General features: G+C 44.9%; 1 protein-coding gene across 1 annotated transcript in view; it reads right to left on the reverse strand.

Annotated features, from left to right (window-relative positions):
- ADARB2 (adenosine deaminase RNA specific B2 (inactive)) overlaps window positions 1-12452 on the reverse strand; it is a 1217300-nt gene that overhangs the window by 480598 nt on the left and 724250 nt on the right. The window contains exon 2 of the mRNA XM_029588545.1: window positions 11201-11287. Coding sequence (XP_029444405.1) covers window positions 11201-11287 — 87 coding nt within the window. The remainder of the gene's footprint in view (window positions 1-11200; window positions 11288-12452) is intronic.

The raw sequence follows: 12452 nt of genomic DNA on the forward strand, positions 1-12452 counted from the left end.
AGGATGGGACTTCTTCCTCCCCTCCACTCCAGGGCCCCCTCAATAGAAATGTGATGACCCCCACAGTTACAGTGCTGTAGCCCCCTTTAGGACAACTCCTTCCTTATATGCTCCAAAAGAATCCCACATTGGGGATACCCCATTCCTCTTCCCTATTCTGAAGAACAAAGATACCTCATTTGGGGCTAGGCCACATCCTTCAATTCTCCACCCAGTCACTTAGTATTACAGATATCCCTGCACTTCCAGCAGAAGGAGGAATGCAGTGCCCTGCTGCTCTCTTGGCCACCAAATGTTGCGATTCCCCCCTGTTGCTGCGCTACAGGTGGTCTCTTACCTTCCTCCGGAGGCCGCTCCGAAGCCAGGGCCTCGCCTGTGTTCCACCCGGGACTTGCTCCAGGGCCTGAGAGGCCTAGCTGTGCCTGTGGCTTGCATGCCAGCGTTTGGACTTCCTGTTGGGTGACGCCCTTCTCCTAGGGGCCGGCCCGCAGCTCTCCACCTTATTTATAGGACCAGCGAGGGGCGGTCCTGGCAAGCTCCTCCTAGGGAGTTGCCTTCTACCTCCAGTATATAAGGACTTCCTTGTCATTTGCAACTGGCCTGCGGATCAGGTCCTACAGTCGCCTGTACCTCCTCCTCCTCGATCCAGGTCATCTGTGGTCGTACCTGCTTTGATGGTTCCTTGTCCTGTCTCTGTCCTGATGTGGCCTGCGGATCGGGCTCTACAGTTGCCTGTAACCTCTCCCGATCCAGGTCTACCGTGGTCTGCCTTGCGTTGATGGCTCTCTGTTCCTGACCCTTGCCTTGATGTCTGTTCCTGACCTTGCTTTGATGTCTGTTCCTGAAGCTGCCTGATTCCGTTCCTGTTTCAGTTCCGGTTGTTCTGCCCTGTGTCTTCGTCTGGTTCCTGAGCCTTCTGTCCTGTTGGGCCCTGGAGTGGCCAACAGGAGGGATTCGTCCCACTGGCTCTTGAGCTTCCCTGCCTGCCAGCCGAAAGGGCTTCGGATGTCAGTATCCCAGCATCGGAGTTCCTGTTCGCCTGGATCTTCCGCTTTGTCTTCCCTGCACCCTCCTTTCCTCAGCGTGGTCCGCGACCAGCCTTCCTGGGCTGTGTAGGGTGTGTCTGGGACGGGGTGGTCCGCGACTCAGTCCCACGGGTGGGCTGAGTAGGGCGCCCTGATGGACAGTGCCATGTTTCCTTCCAGCCCTCCTCTTCAACGTCTTGCTTCAGCCTGTCTTAGATGTCTGCTTCAGCCCCGGTCTGACGTCTTCTTTGTAAGGACTCTGTCTGCCCTCGCCTCTATCCGGCCTGCTGCCCATTGCCGTTCCCTGCGGCAGGTCCGAAAGGGCCGGGAACAGTCGGAGGACCGTTCATCAGTCAACTTCCCAGTGTTGGCTACCATGGGCGTGCAGGTCCGGCTGAGGGTCGGACTCCCTGCTTCTGTACCCGCCTGGCTCACCATGCCTGCCCAGCTCACCTCCCACGGTGTGGCTGGGGCTCCTCCCTAGCTTTCGCCGTGGCCCAAGGGCTCACCACCAGCTCAAGACGACCGCGCCCGCGCACGCTCGTAACACCAAAGTTAAGTAACACTGCCTGGAGGCCCTTTATACATGTCAAGGTTAGTGATGTGCTGCTAAGCAGTGCCCTCTTGAGGTGGTTTTAGGTCCAACAAGAGGGCTTTGCCTTCTTTCCTGGCGGTGAAGAATGCAGGGACATCTGGAATAGTAAGTAGCAGTTCTGGGGGTAAATGGGGTAGCGACATCTTGTCTAGCCTCTGATGGGGAGGGGGGGGGTAGGGAGGCAGGGAGGATGTTATACATATCTTACTGAGCATATCCAGAAGGGATCAGTATGGGGTAACCCCATAAACAGATTCTATCTGAGCTGGGCAGGAGGGGAGCAGGAGGCGATAGCCTGCCTGGAGCATGAACATAAGAATATAAGACTCGTCATGCTGAGTCAGACCAAAGTCCATGGAGCCCAGCATCCTTTCTCTGGCAGCGGCCAATCCAGGTCGTAAATACCTGACAAAGCCCATAAAGTAGTCTAATTCCTCTTACTCACTGCCAGGGATAGCAATAGCCATCTTTAATATACCTGGCTAATAATGTCTTATGGATTTTCCTTCAGGAACTCGTCCAAACCTCTTTGATTACATCCTCTGGCGACAGATCCCGCACCTCAATAGTGCGCTGAGTGGAAAAAATGCTTTCTACAATCTGTTTTGAATCTGCTGGTTGTTAGTTTTATGGAGTGTCCCCTTGTTTTAGTATTATTTGGAAAGGTAAATAACTGTCCTTTATTTACACATTCTACCCCTCTCTGGATTTTATGATCTATCATTTCCCCTCTCAGCCATCTCTTTTTCCCAGCTGAAGAGCCCTAGCCTGCGTAGCCTCTCATCATTAAGACAGATATTCCACCCCCTTTATCATTTTTATTGCTCTCCTCTGCATTTTTTTCTAGTTCTGCTATGTGTTTCTTCACATGGGGCGGCCAGAATTGCACATAATATTTGAAATAGTGGCAATATGATATTTTCCGTTTTATTCTCCATGCCTTTGCAGATCATTCCTAACACTCTATTTGCTCTCTTGATTGCCTCCATGCCCTGAACCGAGGATGTCAACATATTGTCACAAGGACTGCAAGCAAGGTCCTTTTCCTGAGTAGTGACTGTCAATACAGTACCCAGCATCATATACTGTAGTTGGGATTATTTTTCCCTATGTGCATCCCTTAGCACTTTTCCACATTTAATTTAATCTGCCATTCAGTTTCTCAGTCTCCTACTCTCACAAGGTTCTTTTGCAGTTCCTCACAATCTGAGGCTGTTTTAACAAATTTGAATAATTTTGTGCCATCCGCAAATTTGATCACCTCACTCGTTGCTCTCTTTTCCTAGCTCATTAATGAATATGTTAAACAGCACAGGCCCCGGTACCAGTCCCTGTGGTACTAGGCTTTCTTCATTTGGAAAACTGACATTTAGTCCTACCCTCTGATTCCGGCCTTGTAACTAGTTACCAATACACAACAGAACATTTCCTCCTGTCCCATGATTTTGTAATTTCCTGAGGAATCTCTCATGGGGGACTTGGTCAAATTCCTTCTGAAAATCCAAATACACTATATCGATCAGCTTGCCGTAATCTACATTTTTTTTATACCTTCAAACAGCTCTAAAAGATTGGTAAGACAATCCCCTTGCTAAAACCATGTTGACTTTTCTCCATTAAGCAGTCTTTCTATATGAGCAGTGATTTTGATTTTAAGAACGGCTTCTACCTTTTTGCTGGGCATCGACGTCAGGCTCACCAGTCTATTATTTATTTATTTTTTTTTTTATTTATTTAAACATTTCTTACCCACCCTTCCATAGTTCAGGGCAGGTACAATAAACCATATACATTTTAACATTTAGGAAGACAAAAATACAGGTAAAAAAGCTCTGAATGAGAAATAAGTTACATTAAATAAATCTTAAATAAATGAGACTTCATTGCTTTCTGAAAAAAGCTTGTCATCCAATAACGATCTTATTTCCAAAGGAAGTAAGTTTCCTAATATAGGTCCGGCAGTTGAGAAAACACGTTCTCGGGTCTCAACACCCCTAAACCCTTTTTTAAAAACTGGTGTCAGTTTGATTAAATTCCAGTCTTCAGGAATCGTGGCTGTTTTAAATGATAGGTTACAGATTACTTTAACAGGATAGCAATGTCATGTTTCAGTTCTTTTAGAACTCTGGGTGGATGCCATCCAATTCCAGTGATTTGTTACTCTTTAGTGTGTCAATCTGATCTATAAAGCAAACTGGAAAATGGTCTGTCGAAGCCAGAAGGCGCATTAGAAACAGGACAGACCTGCCACCTTAGATCAGACTTGTTTTATTCACACAAATTAGCAATAGTTAAAAAAGCCTGACTGGCCAAGTTTCACACATTGGCTGTGTCAGGGGCTGAAATGTATAAATAAAACAACAAATATGACATTGCACAAATCAATATACATATAAAAAATAAAATAAGTGAATATATAGAATAATTAATATTTTAAAACAACACACAAGGGATGACATTAAATAATAAATATACAAATATATATATAAAAATATGCACACAAAATCAAAATATAGAAGTACGCACCAAATGCTAATAAATAAATAAAAGTACATTAACAATTACATAAAGAGTACACATAAAAAGTACAAAAATAATCACATATATATAAAAGTAAATGTTGAATAATCCAATGCAATTTAAAAGGAGAAGAGGCAGACATGTACCTTATTAGAGATCAAATGCTCTTATTGATTTTATTTTATGGAAAAACTTGGGAACAGCATCCGATCAGTAGACAAATTCAGTATTACTAAAAAATAGAATGGTAATATACTAATAAATACAGGTCGGCAATGAAATAATGAAAAATCGCTGGATATTCTCGTGCATGACTTGCGAAATGAAGTAAATCAATCGGGTCACGCTGTGTAAACAAAGTTAAAATTATAAACAATAAATAATACACCCAAGGACTTGTAAAATGGAAAATTCGAAAACAGATAGTGTAAGGAAGTGTCAGGTCTTTCCAAATTATATCTAAATAAATAACTAAAAAAACTTATTTTTAGTAATACAATTTTAAAGCATCAATGCATAGCAGTAGTGTTCCTATGTCAGAATAAGCCTTTTAATAAAATAAGGAGCTAAAATGAAATAGCCATAGCTCAATAATTAAGGAAACAAAGCCCAAATGAAACATTCATACCATAGCTCAATAGGTGTAAAATATTTATCTATGTGAATAAAGAAGAGCTCGCGATGCTGTGCCGTGTAAGGTAATTTACTGTAACAATGCACCGATGTCAGTGTGAGTGAATTTAAAATCGCACACCTTCCTGAATTGTGCGGTAACGGGGGCGGGGGGGGGGGGGGTGAAGCGGAGGCAGGCCTGTGAAAGTTGGCAGCAATTGCACCACCGCGATGTTATTGCTGCCGGTTTTCACACCCAATAGCGCCACAGTGAAAGGTGGCGCTATTGGGCGCGCTACTGGCGTCGATAAGGGGTGTTACCTTTTCGCCGCCAGTGAAGTTTTCGCAGCATTCACCCCAACGCCACCCTGACTCGTCTTCTTCCGGTGCCGACGCTGCCCTGACTCCGCACCTATCTAGCTATCGCACGCGAAAAGTCCCTTTTTGCTTGCGATAGGGATAGAACATGACCCCTTTTAATGGCAAAAGATCACTTACGATGAAAACTGTAACTATTCTAACCTGTGTCTCTCACTGGGGCGGATTTTAAAAGCCCTGCTCGCGTAAATCCGCCCGGATTTACGTGAGCAGGGCCTTGCGCGCCGGTGCGCCTATTTTCCATAGGCCTGCCGGCGCGCGCAGAGCCCCGGGATTCGCGTAAGTCCCGGGGTTTTTTGTCGGGGGTGTGTCGGGGGCATGTCGGGGGGCGGGGCCGATCGACGTGGCGTTTTGGGGGCGGGACGCGGCGTTTCGGGGGCGGGCATTTTGGGGGCGTGGTTCGGCCTGGGGCGGCCCGGGGGCATGGCCTCGCCCTCCGGAACCGCCCCCGGGTTGCGTCTCGGCGCGCCAGCGGCCGGCTGGCGTGCGTGGATTTATGTCTCCCTCCGGGAGGCATAAATCCATGGACAAAGGTAGGGGGGGGGTTTAGATAGGGCCAGAGGGGTGGGTTAGGTAGAGGAAGGGAGGGGAAGGTGAGGGGAGGGCGAAAGAGAGTTCCCTCCGAGGCCGCTCCGATTTTGGAGCGGCCTCGGAGGGAATGGAGGCAGGCTGCGCGGCTTGGCGCGCACCGGCTGCCCAAAATCGGCAGCCTTGCGCGCGCCGATCCTGGATTTTAGCGGCTACGCGCGTATCTACTAAAATCCAGCGTACTTTTGTTTGCGACTGGTGCTAAAATCCAGGATCGGCGTGCGCAAGGCTGCCAATTTTGGGCCATGATTCCTGAAGACTGGAAGTTAATCAAATTGACTCCAGTTTTTAAAAAATGCATTAGGAGTGTTGAGACCCAAGAACATGTTTTCTCAACTGCCGGACCTATATTAGGAAACTTACTTCCTTTGGAAATAAGATCGTTGTTGGATGTCAAGTTTTTTTTGGAAAGCACTGAAGTCTCATTTATTTAAGATTTATTTAATGTAACTTATTTCTCATTCAGAGCTTTTTTACCTGTATTTTTAAATTATTAATTATTCTATACATACACTTATTTATTTTTTATATGTATATTGATTTGTTCAATGTCCTATCTTTTATTTATTTGTTGTTTTATTTATAAATGTCTGTCCCTGACATAGCCAATATGAGAAAATCGGCCAGAGTTGGGCTTTTTTAACTATTGCTATTTTGTGCGAATAACTGCCTTAACCATATCCTCTTAAAATGAATTCCAGAGCTTAATTGTGCATTGAGTGAAGAAGAGTTTTTTCAGATTTGTTTCAAATGTGCTACTTGATAACTTCATAAGAGACCCTGATAATTCTTTAATGGTAGAGATTCTAAAAACTAAAACAAATATCTGTGGTAGTGGAGGATATAGTAGATCAGATTTATTTCTATTGTTCACTTGGCCAGAAATCCTGGCCCAAACTCCACCCCTATTCTAAATTAGCATCGCACCATGCGTTATGGTGCTTTTCACATGCGAAAAACACTTTAACGCATGCGAAAAGCCCATAACTCAGCTTGGAAAATAAACCCCTTATTTACAAGGGTTATCCAGTGGCATCCATCAGCTCTCTTGCTGATCTAACTATCCAATTAACTTAATATTGCTACTTATCTGGTTAAGTTAACCGGATGAGTAGTTCTGCCCATTTCCCGCTCACAAATTAGCTGGCTAAAAGATAGCTGAAAAGTAACTTATCTGGCTATCTAGTGGTCGCTGATTTTCAGTGATCCACTAAATAGGACCTCATTTTCTAAACGGATCGCACGTGATAAGGGACGCTTTGCATGCGAAATGTCCCTTATCGCGTGCGATACCAAAATGGGGGCGCAGTCGGCCCCGGAAGAGGAGGAGTCAGGGCGTCACTGGGGCCGACTCTGCGAAGACGCCGCAGACGACGAAAAGGTAAGGCCCTTTTTGCGTCCGAGTTCGCGCCCAATAGCTACACCTTCTATGGTGGCGCTATTGGGTGCGAAACCGGCAGCGATCGCACCGCGACGGTGCGATCACTGCCGGCTAGCGCAGGCCCGCCCCCCATTTTGGCCCCCTGCCCCTCATTCCCTAAAGTATCACAGGCCTGCGATACTTTAGAAAATGAGGCCCATAGTTGGATAAGTCCTACTTATGCAGCTATCCAGCACTAAAAGTGTTTTCAATATCGGGCCCACAATCTCCTTGGCTGTCTTAAAGAGACATTGACCCAATCAATACTGGGTAATTGAAATCTCCCATTATTGTTGTGTTGCCAAATGTATTTGCTTTTTTAATTTCAGCTAGCTTTTCATAGTCTGTTTCTTCATTTTGGCCAGTTGACTGTTAGAATATGCCCACTAGAAATGTGAATCGGAACTGGAAATGGTTCGGATTCCGGTTCCAATTCACATGTGGTTTTTTTTTCATCGGGCCCAATCGCAGTTTTGTTTATCAGCTGCGCCCGAGCCGATAAACAAAAAACCCACCCCAACCCCTTAAAACTAATACCTTAGCTTCCTCCACCCTCCCGACCCCCCCAAAAACATTTTACAGGTACCTGGTGGTCCAGTGGGGGTCCCTAGAGCGATCTCCTGCTCCCGGGCTGTCGGCTTCCACTAATCAAAATGGCGCCGATGGCCCTTTGCCCTTACCATGTGACAGGGTATCCATGCCATTGGCCGACCCTGTCACATGGTAGGAGCACTGGATGGCCCGCGCCATCTTGTGCTCCTACCATATGACAGGGGCTGACCAATGGCACCGGTAGCCCCTGTGACATAGTAAGGGCAAAGGCTATCGGCGCCATTTTGATTACTGGCAGCCGATGGCCCGAGTGCAGGAGATCGCTCCTGGACCCCTGCTGGACCACCAGGGACTTTTGGAAAGTCTTGGGGGACCCTCCTGACCCCCACAAGACTTGCCAAATGTCCAGCGGGGGTCTGGGAGCGACCTTCTGCACTCGGACTGTCGGCTGCCAGTACTCAAAATGGCACCGATAGCCTTTTCCCTTGCTATGTCACAGGGGCTGTCGGTGCCATTGTTCAGCCCCTGTCACATGGTAGGAGCACAAGATGGCGTGCTCCTACCATGTGACAGGGTCCGGCCAATGGCACGGATACCCTGTCACATGGTAAGGGCAAAGGGCCATCGGCGCCATTTTGATTAGTGGCAACCGACGGCCCGGGAGCGGGAGATCGCTCCAGGGACCCCCACTGGACCACCAGGTACCTGTAAAAAAGATTTTGGGGGGGTCGGGAGGGTAGGGGAAGCTAAGGTATTAGTTTTAAAGGGTCAGGGTGGGTTTAGGGGTTATTTTTGTGTGCTGTTTTTTCCGCCCTCCCCCAAAATGATAAGAGAACCCCCACGATCAATATCGTGGGGTTTTCCTATCGTTTTAGGGGAGCCCCTGATTTCTGACGATTTTGAAAATATCAATATCAATTTGCATTGAAAATATCATCCGATATTTTCAATCGTCTGAAGCCTGATTCACATCCCTAATGCCCACTGCTATACTCTTACTCATCACACATGGAATTTCTATCTATAAGGATTCCACAGCAATTTTGTTTACCATAGGATTTTTACCATGCTTGGCAATAAGCAGTCCTTTACATATAGTGCTATCTCTCCAAAAATTCCTATCATGTTAATATAATTTATACCCTAGTATCACAGTGTGCCAATGGTTATCCTTCTTTCACCACTTCTCTATATTGCTTATAATGGCTATATCCTTATATAATTCCATACATTATAACTCACCAATATTACTGTTCAAACTTCTGGCATTCACATACAGTCATTTTTGAAGTATGATTTTATTTGCTCTTTCATTTCTCTTTGTATTCACAACCTGCTTGTTAATAGATGATATATATAATTTAGAGTCATTTACATCTGGGTACTCTTTGACTATGGCCTGGATTTATCAAAATGCGGTAAGTACCGCATGCGATAGCAAAAGGGGCATGTTTTATGCTAATTACCTGTGTGAAGAGCTAAATTAGTGATACCCTTTTCAGATTCTGTGATAAGTGCTGGCCTGTTGTATTTCCTGCATTCAACCACTGGGGGACCATTGTTAGAGAGAGAGAGAGAGAGAGAGAGAGAGAGAGAGAGAGAGAGAGAGAGAGAGAGAGAGAGTGTGCCTGGCTATAATATCATGGCCCATAGGTAGGTATTTGTATCCCTATGGTAGGCCCACCTAGTAACTCGAGGTGGGGATTAGGCAAGCTAGGTTGAGAGAACCTTGCCAAAATCTCATCATCTTGGAGTGAGTTTCCTCACTCCGAAGGCCATCAAATCTTCACAAGAGATCACTGTTCTGTTCGTAGGTGTCACGTAGAATGTCAAAGTGGCCCCTAACCCCCTACACGCTTACCTAATCCCCACCTCGAGTTACTAGGTGGGCCTACCATAGGGATACAAATACCTACCTATGGGCCATGATATCATGGCCAGGCACATTCTCTCTCTCCCTCTCTGTCTCTCTCTCTCTCTCCCTCCCCCTCCAGACAGGCTAATCCACTCCTCTGAATTTGCATTGCACAACATGGTATGATCACATGCAATATTGCATTTTGATAAATGACCCCCTATGTCCATCTGGACTACTTCAGCTTTAAACATAACCCTTCTACTGAGACATTCTAACTTCCCTGTTTCTCATGTATCTTTGGAAGATATATTCCTCCTCACCATGCACCTCAGAGAGACTGTTGGATTTTCCCCCATGGTCTAATTTAAAAGCTGCTCTATCTCCTTTTTAAATGTTAGTGTCAGCAGCCTGTTTCTACTCTGGTTAGGCACCCCCTTCCTCAGAATGTACCCCAGTTCCTCACAAATCTTTTTCTTTCCTACAGCATCATCTCATCCACGCATTAAGACTGTGCAGCTCAGCCTGCTTTTGGGGGTCCTGTGAATGGTACAGGGAGCATTTCTGAGAATGCAATGCTGGAGGTTCTGGATTTCAATTTCTTACCTAACAGCCTAAATTTAGGTTCCCAAAATTCCCTCCTGCACCTTCCTATGTCATTGGTGCCCACATATATCTAAACAGTTGGCTCCTCCCTAGCACTCTCTAAAATCTTACCTAGGTGGCACATGAGCCTTTGCAGCAGGCAGGCAAGTTACCAAGCAATCCTCAAGTCCAACAGCCACCCATCTATTGACATTGCTAATGATCGAATTGCTCACTAAAACAGCTTCTTATTGAGCATATAAGGAGAGGACCAGAATGGAGTTTCTTAATGAACACATCGGGGGTGTTAGTGGAGACCTCCCCCATATTAACCAGCCAATTACCTTTGAGATGGTTAGCACTGGGATTTCCCAGCAGCTAGTGTGAATGTTAGGATTTTTTTTGTATGAATGTTGTCCATGACAGTACTAGGCTGAGCTATTGATACTAAGTTTTAGCGAGCACTCAATAAAATGTATTATATAGCATGTTAAAATTATACCAGCTTGCATGCTGAAATGTTTTTACCACAAGTTTTATTATATAGGCTCCTTAGCCTTAACATAATAACATAGCAGACGGTGGTAGAAAAAGACCAAGTGGCCCATCCAATATGCCCAGTTATTCCTGTCCATACGGCCAAGGATATATTCCCAGTTGCAAGCCATACGACATGACCGCTTGTGAGATAACTTTCCTTATCTAGTCAGTTTTTTGTTGTTTTCCTCTTACGTACCCCACCAATTTGGGTAGATGGGCATATAAGAACCCCATACCTAGGTCACACCTAGCATCATCTCTCCCTCCCAATGTTTAATCACAAAGCTTCATTACAGTATACATAGCTACCAAAACTAGTGTGGTGTTTCCTGACCATCTGGCCTCCTAAGTCCCTGTGGAAATACTGTACACTGATCAAGTAAACAGACACATGTTTTCCCCCCTGAATCCTGAATTTTGAATGTTTACTTGAAGTTTTTGAAGTATGGAACTTCTTGTGTCCAGTGAGATTACCTGCAGTTTTATTTAGCATATATTTTTCCCCCTAAAAGGAGAAGAGAGCTGCTTACTGAGGTTGTCTTCATCTTCTACGTGTGTTGCACCAGGACTTAAGCTCTTGAAGGGAGAAATAAAGGTTGACAATCTGCTTACTTTCTCTGAAATAAAGAAAAGGAAATATACTTTTGTAATAAGCATCTTACAGAAGCTGACGGCAGTCACATTCTTGTACCATCCATTGCACCAGCAACGGGCACTTGACAAATCATTTTTTTGCTATGTTAGCCATTTAAGCCTCTCTGTATTTCTATCACACTCTTCATTATTTTACTAAAATGGCTTCCTACATTAATTTTTTCCATGTTGAAAAAAAAATCTTATATGGCTATTGTTCTTTTATTTTCCCATTTGTGATTTGTTTTCCATTTAGTGACAGGCAATCATTATTTGTCAAGTACTGACCTGAACATTTTTTATGACAGCATACCTTTACACATGAAGCCATAAAAAATACTGATTATAGTACAAATGTAATAGGCTAGATGACAAATTACAATACAGCAGTAATAAGGAAATAATGTGTTTTTTTTCATGTTTTAAAGTAACTGCATCCCAAGGACTCTAAAAGCACAAAAATTACAGGCGACTCTCAGGGGTGGGAGGAAGCAGTCTAATCTACCGCACCACAATGGAGGGTAGGGAAAGTCTTGCTAAAGAAGGCATAAACACGTAGAAATATAGAAATGACGGCAGAAAAGGATCAAATGGTCCATCCGGTCTGCCCAACAAGCTTATGATAATATTTGCTGCGCCGTGCAGGATTATCCCCCCGTGCTTATCAGTTTCTCGGACCGTAAAAGTCAAGGCCCTTATTGGTTGCTGTCTGAGTCCAGTTCCCCTTTACCCCTTGCTGTGGAAGCAGAGAGCAATGTTCAGGGTAGTAACAGCCGCAACAGCAAGTAACCAACATGCTTACCTGTTCCCCAGACCATAAAAGGCGGGACCCTCTTTGGTTGCTCTCTGAATTCAATTGCAATTAAGGATCTGAAGGTCAGATACATTGTCCAAGGTCATATCCTTGGTAACTGGCAGCAATAATAGCAATTTTAAATAATTTCCTGACTCCAAATCAATCAGAATTCTCCTGCCAACATTCATCAGTGCTCTTAATTTGCAATAACACTTCCATTCTATCAACTTGGACAATTCCATTCTGCATGATCTGCAGAGAAAGTCCAGTCTGTTTTGCCTTTGCTAAAGTTGCTTTTTTTTAAACTTTAATGAAATGTTGTGTTGAAATTCTTCTCTTATAAGATACAAGGG

This window comes from Rhinatrema bivittatum, chromosome 2 (assembly GCF_901001135.1).
Source record: "Rhinatrema bivittatum chromosome 2, aRhiBiv1.1, whole genome shotgun sequence".
Lineage (NCBI taxonomy): Eukaryota > Metazoa > Chordata > Amphibia > Gymnophiona > Rhinatrematidae > Rhinatrema > Rhinatrema bivittatum.